The 17,159-nt window shown below is 38.7% G+C and overlaps 1 protein-coding gene, 1 long non-coding RNA gene and 1 pseudogene across 8 annotated transcripts in view; 1 reads left to right on the top strand and 2 right to left on the bottom strand.

Moving 5' to 3' along the window:
- WARS2 (tryptophanyl tRNA synthetase 2, mitochondrial) overlaps positions 1 to 14,468 on the bottom strand; it is a 112,946-nt gene extending 98,478 nt beyond the window's left edge. For 6 of the 7 annotated variants that reach the window (XM_077987346.1, XM_028829827.2, XM_077987359.1 and 3 more), the window contains exon 1: positions 14,264 to 14,468. Coding sequence is in view for 4 of the 7 variants with exons in the window: in XM_028829827.2 (XP_028685660.1) it covers positions 14,264 to 14,353 (90 nt within the window). In the remaining 3 variants the exon portion in view is untranslated. Of the gene's footprint in view, positions 1 to 13,981; positions 14,173 to 14,263 lie in introns of all 7 variants that reach the window. The other variant, XM_077987345.1, reaches the window with a different exon arrangement.
- LOC107000428 (small ribosomal subunit protein eS1 pseudogene) lies at positions 342 to 1,330 on the bottom strand (annotated as a pseudogene).
- LOC107000433 (uncharacterized) overlaps positions 14,110 to 17,159 on the top strand; it is a 119,665-nt gene continuing 116,615 nt past the window's right edge. Inside the window, exons 1-2 of the long non-coding RNA XR_013412512.1 lie at positions 14,110 to 14,502; positions 15,452 to 15,504. This is a non-coding gene — a long non-coding RNA (uncharacterized LOC107000433). The remainder of the gene's footprint in view (positions 14,503 to 15,451; positions 15,505 to 17,159) is intronic.

Below are 17,159 nucleotides of genomic sequence, written 5' to 3'. Positions count from 1 at the left end.
TACCTTTTAACTCTTTCATTCTCTAATTCCCACTATATGTGCTCTTCAACCTTATTTAGAAATCACAGCCTTTGATTTTTCCATTTTTTGCTGATACAGCACTCCCTACCTGTCTTCTCTTCTTCCCTACCCAGCCTGGCCCCAAGGTCATCACTTGGACTATGTTCTCCCGAGCAACCTCAGCTCCCCTAGCCAAGACAAAAACTCCAATCGTGGATCAAGGGTAGAGAACTCATTCTTCACTTATACCCCTTACTAGCTGAGCAGTTTTGGGGGGGGGGGGGGAAAATCTCAAAATAATGCAGAATTTTGTTCCAAATCTAATTTGCAATTTCTAATTTCAATTAGGCTCTCAACCCTGCTTATAAAACCCTTTTTAAAAACCTGCATAATACCTACAGTGTGCCTAGCACTGTTCTACATAGTTACAAATATTAACTCATTGAATTCTCACACTCATGGTAACACTCTGAGGTAGATACTATTTGGATATTTTTCCCACAAATAGAGGATTTTTTATTTGCCACTATTATAAGTCTGAACTTCAAACAGATTCTTGGACTGGTGGTTCATATACATCAGTTCGTTCAACTTTAGCACCTGTCTTGTCCCCAGTGACTTTTCCAAAACTGCTGCCTTCACCATGAAGCTCCATAAGTCTTCCCAATTCAAACTTCGGCTTCTTCAGCATTTTTACTTTTCTAATGAAGACATCATAGAGAGGATAAATAGATTGGCAAGCCTTTTCTATGTCTTTTCCATTACTGTCTGGAATCAATTATTGACCACTTATTTCAAGTCATTTGTCTGTATCTCTCAGGTCATGATTTCCATCATCTTATTCCGGATTTGGAGGACCTGTTGGTGCTGAGCATAAGAGGTCTTCCATATCTGATTGTTGCATTTTTTAGTGAAACCAACACAGAACAAATGAAGCAAGTAAACATCAGTAGTCTTGACATCAATGTGAGCTTCAATCATTGCCATTTTTTGACCATGGAACACATTTTGTCACGGGTAAGATCCATGCCATGGATGTTAGGCAGTTTTTGCCCTGAACGTCTTCAGTAATTAGCTTGAATTTTCTAAATGCAACTTCATCATTCTGCAAATCAATAAGACTCACTTAAAACACACAACCCTTGAAGCCATCAGATGCAATTTTGATTCCTTGGGTCCTGGTGACTAGCATCTTTCCAATATTTCTTATATTGAACATAGCAAGTGCTTTCACATCATACCAATCATTCTTAGAAAATGGATCAACCACTTTCTTCTTGGCTCCCTTTTTGCCGCCTTTTATTAGGCGCTTGTTCTTGCCAACTGCCATGGTGCTGCTCAGAGAGCCAAAAACTGAGGTATATACTATTATGGTCTGTTTTACAGATGAAAAAAAATTAAGGCACAGGAAAATCAAGTGACTTCACAAGGTCACACTGCCAGTAAGCAGTAGAGCTTACTAGCTCCAAATCCTGGCAGTCTAGCTCAAGCTTTTATCTCAATGTTCTTCTCCATGTTATAAACGAAAATGAGGTACAGAGAGGCTCAGTAACTTGCCCAAGGATACCCATTTATTGAATGGAAGAACTTTGGTTTGAATGCAAGGAGACCGATTGCAGAATCCATACACAAACCCACTAACATACACCATCACCTCAGGACTAAAGCCATCTGAGAGAATGATGCTCAGCAGTGTTTGGAGCTCCTTGATTTCCCACGCCATTCTCAGCAAACTTACCTAGACCCACACCTATCTCTACCTTTCTCCCACTCTCCTAGTGTTCAATCATTTGCTCTGGACAAATTTTTTCCCATTTCTTTCCATCTCTTTCCTGTATCGTCAATCTCTCCATCTTTACTTGCTCTAACAGTCATGTTCAAGTTTCTTTCATCCCAAAAGACCTTACCTTCAAGAAAATTTTTGGGAAGGCCATTCTTTGTAGCTTCCTTCACCTGCTCACTCCCTTCTCAATCAGGATCTTCAAACGAGCAATACTCACTTTCTCACGTTTTCTCTCATTGTAACTGAACTTCTTCACCAATAACTCTTCTAAAACTTTTGTTTGCTAATGTCTTTAGTGATAATACCAACTGTAAATTCTTTTTTTTTGAGATAGAGTCTTGCTCTGTTGCCCAGGCCGGAGTGCAGTGGTGCGATCTTGGCTCACTGCAACCTCCACCTCCTGGGTTCAAGCTATTCTCCTACCCCAGCTTCCCGAGAAGCTGGGATTATAGGCACCCACAACCACTGGCCTCTAATTTTTGTATTTTTTAGTAGAGATGGTGTTTCACTATGTTGGCCAGGCTTGTCTCAAACTCCTCAGGTGATCCACCCACCTCAGCCTCCCAAAGTGCTGGGATTATAGGTTAAATTCTAATGGATAATTTTTAGTCTTTATCTTATCATGTCACTATCTTGCTCTTCATTTCTTCTTCTTGACATTCTCTACCCCCTTGGAATCCTTAGATCTACACTCTAACGATTCTTCTGCCATCTCTGTCTCCCTTTTTTAATTCCTCAACTCTGGTTTCCTCCCCAGGGTTTGAACTGAGAGAAATTTTTAAAAGCTTGATTTAACATTCCCCGCCACCCACCCACTCCCATCCCCCCACCCCTGCAATGTACATGCTTTATTCTTAATGATCTCCCTGTAGAAAATGGAATTTAAATGGTATTCAGCTGACAGTAATCCCATCAGTGGTCATGGCTTTGTTACTCCTTTTTGAATAGCCACCCCTCTCATTCCCCATTCCTTCTAACTTGCGGTCAAAATGGAAACTGGCTGACCCTATATCCACATGGTTGGTCTAAAGGTAAGCATCTGACTTTCAAAAGACAGGTATAATGGAAGCCTGACCAAAATCCCTGCTAGCTAGATGGAAAAGACAGACAAGAGGGCAAGCTGTGTCTCTATTTTAGTCCTAGATATGTTAATATATTTTCAATCAAAATTAAGGGAATGTGGTCTGCTAAAGAAGTTTTGTTCTATTTTAGAATGTGAGACACAGTGCAGGAGATGTCAGGTGGATGCTGAAACACTGAAATTTCAAAGACACTTTAAAGATTTATGGTTATAAAGTATAATTGGTTCTGGATTTTACAAGATGTCTGGCCACTGTAGTCACAGACTGCAAGAGAATGTTTGTGTCCTCCCAAAATTCATATGTTGGAACCTAATTCCCAATGTAATGGCATTAGGAGGTGGGGCTTTTGGGAGGTGATCAGCGCCCTCATAAAAAAGATCTCAGAGAATGAACCAGGAAGGAAGCCCTCACCAGACATGGAATGTGTCAGCACCTTGATCTTGGACTTCCTAGCCTCCAGAACTGTGACAAATAAATGTCTGTTGTTTATGATACACAGTCTATGGTATTTTGTTATAGCAGCCTGAATACAGTTAGACATAGATTTACCAGATAGATGCTGCAACCAAACCTGTCCTCTTGGCCAGGCAGAGAGGCTCACACCTGTAATCTCAACACTTTGGGAGGCTGAGGCAGGAGAACCATTTGAGCCCAGGAGCTTGTGATCAGACTAGACAGCATAGTGAGACCTTGCATTTAATAAAAAACAAAAAAAGTAGCTAAATGTGGTGGCCTGTGCCTGTAGTCCCAGCTACGCAGGAAGGTGAGTATCACAAGGAGGATCACTTGAGTCCAGGACATCAAGGCTGCAGTGAGCTCTAACTGCACCACCGCACTCCAGCCTGGGCAACAGAGCGATACTCTATCTCAAAAAAAAAAAAAAAAGAATCCCATTCTCTCTAACAGATATGATATAGCACGATTTAAGGTTTTATTAAACATGTAATGACAATTTGGTAAGCAAGCATTGCAATAAAGCTTTCCTGACCAACTACTATAATATCACTGGCCACTTTAAAAGAAGAAAATATAAATTCTTTGCAAAACCTTGGTTATATAGATATAAAATCTGTTTGAAACACATTTCTCTGCATTTATCAAGGTGCAAAGAAAAATGAAGTTGCATTAGCTTACAAATGGCCTATCTACATCACGTAACGGTGCAGTGAGACCTAGGGCTGTTTTCTTGATCTATGCAGGGCATACCAAGATCTACAGAGCAAAAATGCTAGGCATGGTTTGACAGGTTGCTTAAACGGGGCTTAAGGTAGGTAAATGAGAAAAAAAAAAAAAAAGGCAATGTCAATACAATCAATGAGCTTTTTATTTGCTTTATAAGTGGAAGAAAGCATACTCTGGATTATAAAAGCAAATACCACATCAGTGGTTATATAGATAATATGGCACATTTATGAACTAGACAGTTCCTTGAGGCAAAACCATACTTAAAATCTTTTCATCTTAATCCTGAGTATGTCTACACTTTTCTATATACAAATGTAACAAACCTCAGTATAATATAAAGAGGTGGCAAACCCTAGTATAATTAGTGGTACCTGTGAAAAATACTATTAGGGCCAGAGTGGCAATAAAAGTCAGTTAAGCAAGAAGTTTGAAATTCATACCCTCTTAGAGAAAATTGTTGAAATAAATTTTCTCTAAATTTTCTCTAAATGATTAGTATGACCTTCCAATCATTTATAAACATGTGGATACTTGGGGCAATAAGATCACTTATTAACTGCAGCAAACATTACACATCTTTTGTAATTAAAAAAATAAAAATGCACACAAAAATGTATGGTTTAAGTTCAGCAGTCTCCTTGATGACAATGCCATGCACTGTCTCATGTGTTGTGTCATTGATTTTTTTTTTATTGAATTCATTCACTCATTAAATACTTATTGAGCTCCTCCTGTAATAGGAGTTATTATGCCAAAGATTTAAGAATTAAATCTTTATTATTATAGTAACTCATTTTCTCACACACATAGTTATCACAGCCAGGGCTCAACAGGAAGAATCTTCCTATCTTTCATGACTGGTGGTGGCCTCTAGAAACATACTGCCTGGTGAGGTCTGCCTGTTGAGTAGCAACCTATGCTGTACCTGTGGTATGGTGCACATTAAACTGTTTTCTGCTGAGGTATTCACAAAAGGTCCAAATGAAAAAGAGCATGCTCTTCCATCTATCTTAAAGCAAATGCCTATACACAAAGACAGAGTATAAACGATGTATTTTTTTTTCTATAAGAAAGACACAATGTCCTATAAAATTTCAAAATGGAAGCAATCATTTCCAGCTTCAGAACAAAGTTTTTAGAACCTATACATGAGATTTGTTTTGTTGCTGTTTTAAAACACTTCATTGTGGCATAATTGATACTGCAGAAAGCTGTACATATTTCTGTTTTGTTTTTAAAGAATGATAGAATACAGACAGATAAGGATAAGAAGAAAGGCCTTTCCAAGAAGAGGCAATGGCATTAATAAGGAAGTAAAAGGGAGTCGCTCTGAGGAAACTTGGAAATTTTGTGAACTCTAGGGCAAAGGATCTATGTAAGATAGCAATGGTCTAGAGAGGTATTTTGGATCTGGACTGTGCAAAGTTTTAAACGTTCTGTGGGAAGTCTGGACTTTATCAGAAACCCCCACAGGCTTCTCAGCAAGGGAACAACATAATTAGAACCCTGCTTTTGGGAGATTAACATAGTCAGACTGATTTTGGGGGGCGTTTTAGGGGGGGAAAGAATAGTATGGCAATGGGAAAAATCCTACTAAGAGTGATAAAAAGAGAAAGGTTGCTGGATAGAATTATATATTATTGAAGAAGTCATCATCAAGCAGGGAGGACCTACCAGGTGCTGTGCCATAGCCAAGGAACTTTATATATGGTAGGATTTCAAATCTACATAAAATTCCTACAATGTGAGGAGTATTATTAACATGTTGCACATGAGACAATTTAGGTTTAGTGAGGTCAAAAAACTGCCTGGAATCACATTTAAAATGTGGTGGTGGAGCCAGGCCTGGCTGATCCAAATAGTCATGCATGATCTACTTTCCCACACTTCCTCTTAATGAAGAGCCAGTCAACTTAGTACAATGTTTGTGTGAATGTTTATCCCCGATGAACTTGGGTCTCTAATAAGTTATTGAGTCTGGATGTCTCATAGCTTAGTGGCATGGGAGTAGCTAGAAGGTTGCCAGCCATGGGAAAAGCCAAAGTTTGCCAGGTAACTAGTAGCCATAGTCGGGGGGCCAATCTGGCTCTCTCCCCCCAACTGGCAAGGGTTCCACACAGTCTGGTCCTTAACATCTCCCTTGGGACTCCAACTTCGCACTGCACACTCACCCTCAGCCCAAGAGGCCTCTTCTCTTTTCCAGTAAATTTATGAACTGGCTGCTCAGAACATTCTCCCCATGGGAGGACAGGAATCCAAATCTGGGATTTGAACAAACAGCTCCATTTTCCTTCACTTTTATATTCTCCTGCTTTCCAAAAGGGTCCAAAGTGACATGGTGAATAAAGAGTAGGCTTTATTCATATAATAAAGTTGACCACTCCATGCAAAGTCTCTGTTCATGAGGAGTATGACAAAAAGTTCATGAGAAGCTCTTTGTTTGATGTATAAAATGAATTCTGTTCAATATTGCTAATTTTAAAGCCTTATCATCATTCTAATATATTAATACACTCACCTTAATACTCTATAATTAATGAATTTTAGACCTCTTTAAGAACTCCTTCAAAGGACAATCTTTTAGAATCAAATTCTTCCTTGTCCCTTGCAGAAATGGCCCACAACACTATTTTCATATTCCCCACCTTTTCACTTTGTACTTCTGCTACTTCTTGAAGAAAGCACTCTAGCCATAAATCCCAACTAGACCCTAGATACTGGTCCCCTGGTCATCCATCAGCTTTAGCTCTCACCACCTCTCCTCTGCCTGCAGGGCTCTGTGCAGGTTGACCTTTTAGCTATAGACTGTGTATAAATAGAACTTCCTACATGCACCTTGGGACTCATGTGTTAAAAGCTCTTATTTTATACAAGGTAATCCTAGTGGTAGTAGCCAAATAGAGACATGGAGATAAATTTACAAGACAGCTTTGCTTCTTTCTCATAATTCATTGAGCCAAACAAGACTGTAAGAATAGCAACAACAAAGGATGATTTATAATTTCTACTCTACATGTCACCATGGCAAGATATATAAGTGGCTTTCATAGAACAGATTTAAAAGTTACAAGGCAGTTATCAGCAAATTAACATGTGTACTTTGTTTCAGAATTTATCATCATTGTAGTTAGTGCACAGGGTTTGGAATCAGGCTAGCTGGGTTTACATTTTGGTTCCGGCACTTGCTAGCTATGTAACCTTAGGTTAGTTATCTAACCTCCCAAAATCACCATCTATAAAATGGGGCTAATAACACCTACCTCATTGAGTTATGAGGATTAAATGAGTTAATGAATGTCAAATACTTAAAACCATGCTTGGCACATAGTAAGCATCCAATGAATGTTTGCTATTATCACCACCACCTCCATTACCATCATGTTTAGTAATAACTGAAATTATCACAATACTATCAGACCAGGGCCCAAAAATGAATTAAACATTAAATTAATTTTGTACAAATAGGATAATAGTCGCTGAAGTAAAACTTGAAAGAACACGGATATTTACTTTATATTCATCATCATTGCAAAACTGGTTAAAAAACATGGGAAGGCACAATAAAAGTTTAATCAATGAGTAAAAATTTTTGATGGCTAAACAGAGGAACTTTGTATATTATACTCAAGAGTAAACGAGAATGTGAAGCATTCTGAAAACTACAAAATGCTGTATTAAAATAGGATATTATTAAAGAGAATAGATTCCACTTTAAAATGTTTTACAAAGTAAGATGTTATTTTATTTTACACTTTCAACTACCTTACTGAAAAATCTACACCTATCATCTCAAGAAAATGGGATAAGAAGCAACCTAACCAAGGTTATTCAGGGATCCATCCTCAGTGAGTCACAGTCAGAACATGAAGATAAGAATGTGAAGAAGAAACTGACATTCTTGCATGCTGTTTGGTGCATCCGCAAAGAATGCAAAGGATGTAGAAGCCGCAGTTGTAAGAATATCCATGAATTAAAAATCAGATTGGTTTCACTCTGCTTTTTAGGAGGTAAAAGGGCAAAAAAAAAAAAAAAAAAGACAAAAACAAAAAACAGTTCTTTAGCCAACCAGAAGTCAGTTCAATTAGAACTTTCTCAATTAGAAATGGAGGAGTAGCTCTAGAAAAAAACAGAAGACTGTATGGCAAGAAAAAAAGAAAGCTACAGATGAATGTTGGTTAATGAGTAGAAACCTAACAGAACTCAGGTGATGGGTCAGTGCGAAGACCTATAAATGACCTTGCTATGCTCAGTAAGCAGAGAAGTTAAGGAAATCTGTGAAGCCTCTGAACTGGAGAAAAAAAGATAGGATATTGTTAAGAAATGGTAGAGAGAGAAAACTGTAAATGCCTGAGCAGAGTTAAATTAACTCAAGCTGGAGTCAGCATATCACCTCTGTACCTATAAATTATCTCTCGGCATCAAGGGTCTGACAGTGTGGCTGAGCAGCATCTACCCTAAAGGAGTAAATTTCTCTGTTGAAATTTAGGAGGAAGACTTAGGCCTCATATTGTAATCTTCAGAAGAGAAAGTCTTGAACTCCTGAATGGTGGCAGTAGAATAGAGTCCAGAAAAGAACGAGAATAAGTGTTCTCTGTGAGGAGGCTAGAGGCTAGGTTAGTTACAACAGTGACAGAGTGAATCCAAAGCATTACCTTTGGGCACAAAGATCAGCATGTTAGGCAGAAGTTAAGCTATAAAAAAGAAAGAAGGCAAGAAAAGGAAAGAAAGTTGTTTGACTGCTATTATCTCACGTACTCTCAGGTAGCTTAAGATCAATAGAATACTGTCTTTTAGTTATAAAATACATACACATCAAAGTAAATACTCTCAAACTCATTTACAGTGCAGCTCCTTAAAAATAATCCATCCATCATATGTGGTCCTGATCAACAAACTTACTTGGATATTTATGGAAGCTGCAGTACTTTTCAAACTACATCTTAAGAAATCCAAAATCGTGTGGCACTGTCTCAGGAGCCCATGGGTTGTGGAGTGGGGTGGGTAAGGTGGGGAGGGAAATCAAACAAGCAGGGCTAAAAATACTCCTCTGCTTCTTAAATCAGAAAAGCTTTGCTTTTATCTGTTTTATATAACAGGGATTCACGTAAGATTTCATTTGATAAAAGACTACTGGTAAAGTGGGAAAAGCATAGGCAAGACTAGCTTTGAACTGTGTTACTGCTATTTACTTACTCTGTGACTTGGGAAAATTACCTAAACTCTCTGAACCTTAGTTTCCTCTTTTATAAAATGGGAAGAATAATATTTACAAATTGTTGTATGAAGTAAATAAGACAAAGTATGTGTAACACATACCATGAGGCTTTAGCACATAGCACGCACTAGCTGTTAGTTCCTTTTCTAAAAGACAAGGAATATAGAGATAGATAGATTAGAGAGAGAGAGAGAGAGAGAGAGGTAGACAGGCAGACAGACAGATGGATTTGGGGGGCTTTTTTGTTTGCTTTTCAGACAGGATCTTAACTGTGCAGTGGCACAATCACTGCTCACTGCAGCCTTCCTGGACTCAGGGGATTCTCTTACCTCAGTCTCCTGACTAGCTGGGACTACATGCATATGCCACTAAGCCCGGCTAATTTTTTGAATATTTTATAGAGACAAGTCTCACTATGTTGCCCAGGCTGGTCTCAAATTCCTAAGCTCAAGAAATACACCGGCTTCGGCCTCCCAAAGTGTTGGGATTACAGGCGTCAGCCACAGTGCTTGGCCAATAGATGTTTAAATAAATAAATAAATAAATGTGTATAAATATATTTATACAAAAATATATATCTTTTTGTCTCTGTGTGTGTGCAGATATAGTTGCAGAAGATTCTGCAGACAACTCTTCTATAACTTGCAGTCATTCAAAAGATACACTGAGCAAGAATTTGGAGGTCAGCAGCATCACTCTCTTTAGCATTTCCAGGCCATGGCTGCCATACTATCTGCTAGCATAAATCCTTAGCATTCAGCTACAGTTCTTCCTTCGTCTATATTTTCAACAGTTACTATCAGTAGTTTTCATTAGCTGCTCAAAGCTATTTTGCAAAGAATTTAAATATTATTATCATTTATAATAAACTAGGTCAGTTCACAAAAGCAACCAACCACAAGAACACTTTAAACAAACAGACTCACTGACTGAGATTAAAAGGAGCTTTAGAGTGGATCCATGCAACACCTTTATTTGCCACGAGAGATGAAGTAACCTCATCAAATTGTCAGAGTAATCAACTAGCAAAATTCCCAGATGGTTGTAGTAGCTCTTGAACACATACCATGCCGATTAGCTCATGTTGCATGTTGCATGAACAATACATGGCAGAGAAAAGCTAAAAGTCAGTGGAAACACTACCCCAATTTAATGTCATTAACAATGCAGAAACCTACAGTAACAAATACTAATTGCAAAATATGGAATGAAATGCCTACATTAAATCTTACCATCCTAATTCCACCATTGTGTGACATTGGGCAAGTTACTTAACTAAAGACTATTTCTTCACGTTTGCAATAAGGTGGCAATACCTGCCTCAAGGTCTTGTTATGAACAATATCTCTTCGCAGTATTCTTGCCAAAAATCCATAACCTCAGTCTAATCACAAAGAAAAATCAGATAAACCTAAACTGAGAGACATTCTACAAAATAACTGACCAGTTCTCTTCAAAAGTGCCAAGGTCATGAAAGAGAAAATGTATAGATTAGAAAACACATGAAAGCAAAATGCAATGTAGGATCCTGGATTTGATCTTGGACTAAGTAAAGGGACAGTGAAAATCTAGTGAAATTTGAACTAAGTCTGTAGCTAAATTACTATTTTTGTACCAACATTAATTTCTTGATTTTGATAACTGTATTATGATTATTCAAGACAAAGCTTGGTGAAGGGTACACAGAAATTCTCTGTACTAATTTTGCAACTCTGTAAATCTAAAATTATTTTTAAATTAAAAAAATTTAAGTCTTGTGAGAATTAAATACAGGGTCCAAAATTTTAAACCATGCTTTTTTTTAAGGCATAATTCTTCATCTAATGGCTATACTTGGCAATTGTTAACAGCAAGAACATTATGTGAATACTGGCCAAACCCAGGCTAGGCACTGCTAATAATGAAGCATGTTCAACTGCAATAAAATGTGGACACTTTATCACACTTCAACTGAATAACAAATATTTTTGCAAAAATCTAACCATCAGTATTTCACTCTTTGCACAACACCATCATGACTTAGTTCTTAAAGAAGTATGGATTCTGTGTTTGGCCAATGATGACAGGCTTAAATTTACCTAATACCATCAACATTTAAACAGAACATGTCAAGTCTTAATTCCTCTGACTCTATGACTACGCTCATCTTGTCAGATTTCAACAGTTTTCTGTCAGGCAACACCTGGCAAAATAAACTGTTTTCATATAAAGTGTAGACATCCCATAATGAGTATGGAGTGATGTGCTGTTATTCCTGTTTCTCCCTAATTTTTATTTTCAACTTCAGTTTACATCTGGCCTTGAGAGATAAAAGCCTGCATCTGAGATAAGAAAAAATGCCCTATGTCAAGCTTTTCACCCAAGATTTTGTTTTAAAAAAGGAAAACACTAAAAACCATTAAAACAACCTAGGAATCACAATACTTTATTAGTTAGAGTTTCTAACATAGCACTGCTATGGCTCATTCACTTTTGCTTCACAACTCAGGGAGTAAGTGCACAGCCAAGGCCAATAAAAACTAACGTGGCTATTTCTTGGTTTTTGATAGAACCATTCATATGATAAATATACATTTTTTCCCATTATACTAGTCTTGCAAAATAATCTTTGTTTTCTACAAAGGTTATGAGATATAATAAAAATGTCTAATGCATCTGGTTTAAGAATCCAGTGCCTCTTTCACATATTTCTGCATCTGTTCACAAAATCCCTTTGACTTCAAAGGAAGCTTTTCAAGAGAAAAAGAAGATACATACAGGAAAAGTGGCCATAAATTTTTAGTAGTCCTTTTCTAAGGCCATTTTAATAATGGCACTGTGGGACAAGTATCTTCCCCAGAAACCTAAAATATCACAAATGGTATTAATGACTAAAGATTTGTACAAAGATTTATGATTTCAAAACTTTTTTCTGGTTATAAAAAAGTGTGTCTTCAATTTAGACATGTGAAAAATATGGAATGCTGTAAAAGGAAACAAATAACTTTTAACTCACTATTTAGGAAGGCCAAAGCAAAATTTAAAAGTTAAAAAAGTTTGTTCCCTTCCAGTCTTTTTTTCTACGTATATGTTTATATAAACACTTATATATAAACATAACACTGTAATAACACTATGAACACAATTTTGTGTCTTAGTCTTTTGAAAGACCACATTAATTTTTCAAACCATCATTTTCAATGACTGAAATTATATGTAGATTTACACTTTAAAAAAATACTCCCACATTTAATTCTTATTCTACTCAAAGCTAAATTAAATGTTTAGAAACATTCATCTGTACTGGAAATTCTACATCTTGAAACAATCTAGATTAATAATTAACTTTAATAGCCCTATTCATAAATGCCACTGCAACAATAGTAGAGGTTTAAGAAATTTTTTCTTTAGCATTTATAATGACTTAGTGTCTTAAACTTCCCTGGGCAGTCTTTAGCAGGCTGTAGTTTTTTTCTTTTTTTCTTTTTTCTCTTTGATTCTCTATTCTCAAGACATCTTCAGTTCTTTAGTTTGGAATAAGGCTTAGCTACTTTGATAACACAGGTGTTAATGTGCTATTAATTATAAATAATCAGCTAATTCTGCTTCTGCAGAATCAAACCCTCAAATTGCAAGAAGAGGAATTCTTGATAAATTTATCTAATTTTTGATAAATTTATCTAATTGTCTTGCCTAGCATTGCTGCTGAAAATTAAAGTAACATTTGAATAGTTGTTTGTTGACAAGGAGCTTTCTGGTAATATATTAATACATTAGCTTATAAGAATTTTGAGAGGCTCACATCAATAAAAAAACGGAAGTTAAAAAAATTTATGACATGATTAGAAAAATAAGTTGAACTTAAATCTTGGTTTCCATAATTACTCTCATTGGCTTTGTTTTGGCTTCATAATCATGGAACTATAGATTTCCCAGAGCTTGAAGGAACATTAACATGTCAATCAGTCCAACTCTTCCTCCACTCAATATGAGAAAAAAAAGAAGAAAAAACGTCCCAAAGAGATTGACTCCTCACACAGCTATCAAGCGGCAGACCAAACCTTTGACCTCTAGGCTACCTTCCAGTCTAGCTCTCAACACAACAGTTACAATAGGTGTGACATCCTCACACCTACGCATTATAGCAATGAATATGCAAACGACGCCAGGAAATTACATTATCACGTTCTCTCCTTTCCCTCTAGTTCCCAGAAGCTATCTCCCGTAGACATCGTATGTCAAAGTGCTTGCCACTGAGACTGCACTTGGAAGACGTTTGGTAAAAGCCTGAATAACAGAAAGAGTATCCCTTCCCCCTGACTTTTTTGCTTTGAGGGTAAAATTCCAAATATTTAAGACAAATCCCAATAAGACCAGGCCGTGACATGGTCTCCATACGACGAGATTAATGGTAATGGCAGTGCTGTCAAGCGCAGGACAGGACGAACTCTGTGGCAGCTTGCGGTCACTCTTTCACCTGCTAGATACAGCAGTGCTGTGGAGTCACGAGAAGCAACCAGAATGGAAGAAGGACTGACACTTGCTCAAGTACCACACTGCCAATCTGCTGCCCGGACCTAAGCCGCCCAATGCCTAACAAGACTTCCCTAACCTCTCCGCTAGCCCCTTAGCTTGTTGTTAGGGTAAGGAGGGTAAAAACAGTAATAGGACCACGATAAGAAGAGCAGTCTCTAAAACAACCGGTCTCTGAAAACATCACAGCTAGGGTAGCCTCACCGCGTTGCCCGGCAACAGCGGCGGCGCTCGGCTCCCAGAACTGGAGGCGGCCTCAAGACGTCAGGAAGCGGCGCGCTTTTTCCACCAAGGGACCTTTACGTCATCACGTATCCTTGCAACGTCACTACGCTCTGAGTAGGCCGGCAGTCATAGGCGAGTAGACCTTAGGCGAGAGAAGGCACGTACTTTCCCTAAGAAGCGGGAGGAGAGAAATAGAGGGCAGTGGGATGAGAAGAACCTCGCGCGTGGGAAGCCGTGGAGGGAAGGGCCGTCTTTGGTTACCTGGGGAGCGGGAGCAGCTGCGGATCCTTTATGAAGTGCCCGGATGAACCTCCAGCACCCACGCGCTTTCCGCATTGAGTGCAGCGCCATCTTGAGAAGGGCGGAGCCGTCTTGTTCGTAATGACGTCTGTTCAGAGAGCCAATCCCAGTCTCGCGACTCCTGCTTGCTGGGCGCGGCCCGGGCCTCCAGGCTCCGCGGCGCAGCCGCTATCAGGCGGAGTGCAGTTTTTACCGAGCAGGTGGGGACAGGAACGAGGTGGGGCTTTAGTGATTTTCCCTGGATTCCATGTCTGCATCAGCCTTCCTGGAAGGAGAATCTCTTTGGGGATTATTAGTAGCAGCGCTTTAGACTGGGAAGAAAGTCAAGTAGGCTGCCTTTCTCATCTTAGCTTTGTGAAGGCAACCTTAAAAAAGTTTGTTTACGAACTCCCAGTTCTTTTAGAGGGCAATGTAAGTGGTCTTTTTAGACGTATGTGGCCTCATTTCCCCTTTTTTTTTTCTTTGAGACAAGGTCTCACTCTCGCCCAGGCTGAAGTGCAGTGGCGCGATCTCGGCTCACTGTAACGTCCGCCTCCCAGGCTCAAGCTGTTCTGCCTCAGCCTCCTGAGTAGCTGGGACCACAAGGGTGCGCCACCACGCCCGGCTAAGTTTTGTATTTTTGGTAGAGACAGGGTTTCACCATGTTGCCCAGGCCCTCTCAAACTCCTGAGCTCAAGCCAAGCCATCTGCCTCGGCCTCCCAAAGTGCTAGGATTACAGGCATGCACCACCGCACTGGGCATATGTGGCCTTATTTCATTCGTCCTGTGAACTTTGTTGAACCCTACCGTAATGTGCTAGGCACTGAAAGTACAGAGAAAGACATATCTTGCCTTCAAGATGTGCACAGTCTAATAGAGTATCGGATAAATAAATGATGTACACTTAATAGGTGTTAAAGAAGCAAACACCAAGTTTTGAGGAGGAGTGGTTAGGACTGGGGTGTTTCAACCTAATTAGGAAAGACTGCAGGAAGGTTATACCTGATGGAAGAAATTGTTTTGTTTGGGGTTATGATAAGATTTAATACAGTTCTCCTGCTTCTGTTAATTCACCTAAAAATCGCCCAGATTTACGAGTGTTTCAGTAAAAATATAACTGGAAGAAATTAATGAGGATTCCTTTATGTGTTTTGTTATAATTCAGCCAGCTACTGAAAATTACCAAGGAGAGGTAGGAGATAAGGAGCTGAAATCTACCAGGGTAAGACAAAACAGTAAATTAAAACCGTATAGTATAATCTTGTAGGTATACAAAGTACTGGTGAAGTTCAAGTATAATTGGTGTAATTTAGAAGTGAGCAGAAAAGGGATGGAGGCAAAAAAAAAAAAAAAAAACCTAGGAAATCAAGTTACAGCCTTCAACAAAACTCATCAGTTTGGTTTTGGCTGTTAAATTTGAGGTGCTTGTAGTACTTCCAAAATGTGGTGCCCATTAAATAGATACATGGGTCTGAAGCTCAGAAGCGATATGAACTACAGAACAGATGGTACTTGAAACCAAGGAAATCCTTGAGACCACCAGATAGAGTTTGTGGAATGAAAGCAGCCAGATGATGGGAATAAAGGAGCCAAGAGGTGTTGTAGAACCCAAAGAATGTGGTATTACTGAGACCTTGGAAACAAACCTTGCCAGGGGAAAGGGGATGTATGTTATCCCTTGTAAAATGCAGTTTAATAAATGCCCTACATGTTTTACTCATACATAGAGGAAAGCATTATAGTACAGTTTTTTACATATATTTTATTAATTAGATTATATGACCCTAGCAATTAGCAAGGTTAGATTTCTGACATCCTTAGCCATCTAGATAGCAAGATAAAACCTAGCAATAAGACTATGGTGCACCAAAAGCTGTCAAAGTGTATACCTACTTTATTTCTTCAAGAAGTAGTTCTTAGTCTTATCTGCAGACTCCCATGACCAATAATATTTTCGTGGGACGTATTTCCAAGACATAGTCCCACTAAAAAAGGTGGAACTTCAGACCACAAGTTTGATAACTTCAGTATTCTGATTTTTAAAATCAGAAATATTTGCTAATTTTTAGACTTTGTTAGAAGTAATAAATTGTGTTTTGCACCTTGGTGGTCACCTGGTAACTCTCAGGTGTCACTCAGTCAGCCTTGCTTCTTGGACAAGGACTATAGTTTATATTTCTAACATCTCCCCCAGCACCTAGAATAGTCTCTTGTGCAGAGTAGGCACCTCTTTTAAAAGTAAATTGGATTTGAACAAATTACACAGCTTATTGTCAGCGATTGATATGCTTTTAACCACTGGAAGGAAGTTAACAGAAAAGACACAGGATGTATTAAAAATGAACCAGTTCTGTCTACTTTTGTACTTTTTCACAGTAAGCGTTTTGGTGTTGGGGAAAGTATGACTACAAAGCTCACCATCTTCTAAGAGGAGGAATATATTCAGCTCAGTATATTTAACTTATTTTAATAAGTTTTTAATAATGGTAACCGTGACTCCTCTGGGAAAGATATATTATTCAATGTATGTTTAAAGAAAAAACCCGTAATACACTTTTGAAATGTTTTCATACAAAATGGTTAACATTTAAAAGTGTATATATATCATGGGCTGGGCATGGTGGCTCACACCTGTAATCCCAGCACTTTGGGAGGCCGGGGTGGGCAGATCTCTTGAGGTCAGGAGTTCCAGACCAGCCTGGCCAACATGGTGAAACCCCATCTCTACGAAAAATACAAAAATTATCCGGGCATGGTGGTGTGTGCCTGTAGTCCCAGCTACTCGGGAGGCTGAGACACGAGAGTTGCTTTAACCAGGGAGGCGGAGGTTTCAGGGAGGCCAGACTGAGCCACTGCATTCCACACTGGGCGACACAG

Source organism: Macaca mulatta, chromosome 1 (assembly GCF_049350105.2).
Source record: "Macaca mulatta isolate MMU2019108-1 chromosome 1, T2T-MMU8v2.0, whole genome shotgun sequence".
NCBI classification, from domain to species: Eukaryota; Metazoa; Chordata; class Mammalia; order Primates; family Cercopithecidae; genus Macaca; species Macaca mulatta.
The sequence above is the reverse complement of the archived record's forward strand: the minus strand, read 5'-3'. Positions and strand labels throughout refer to the sequence as shown.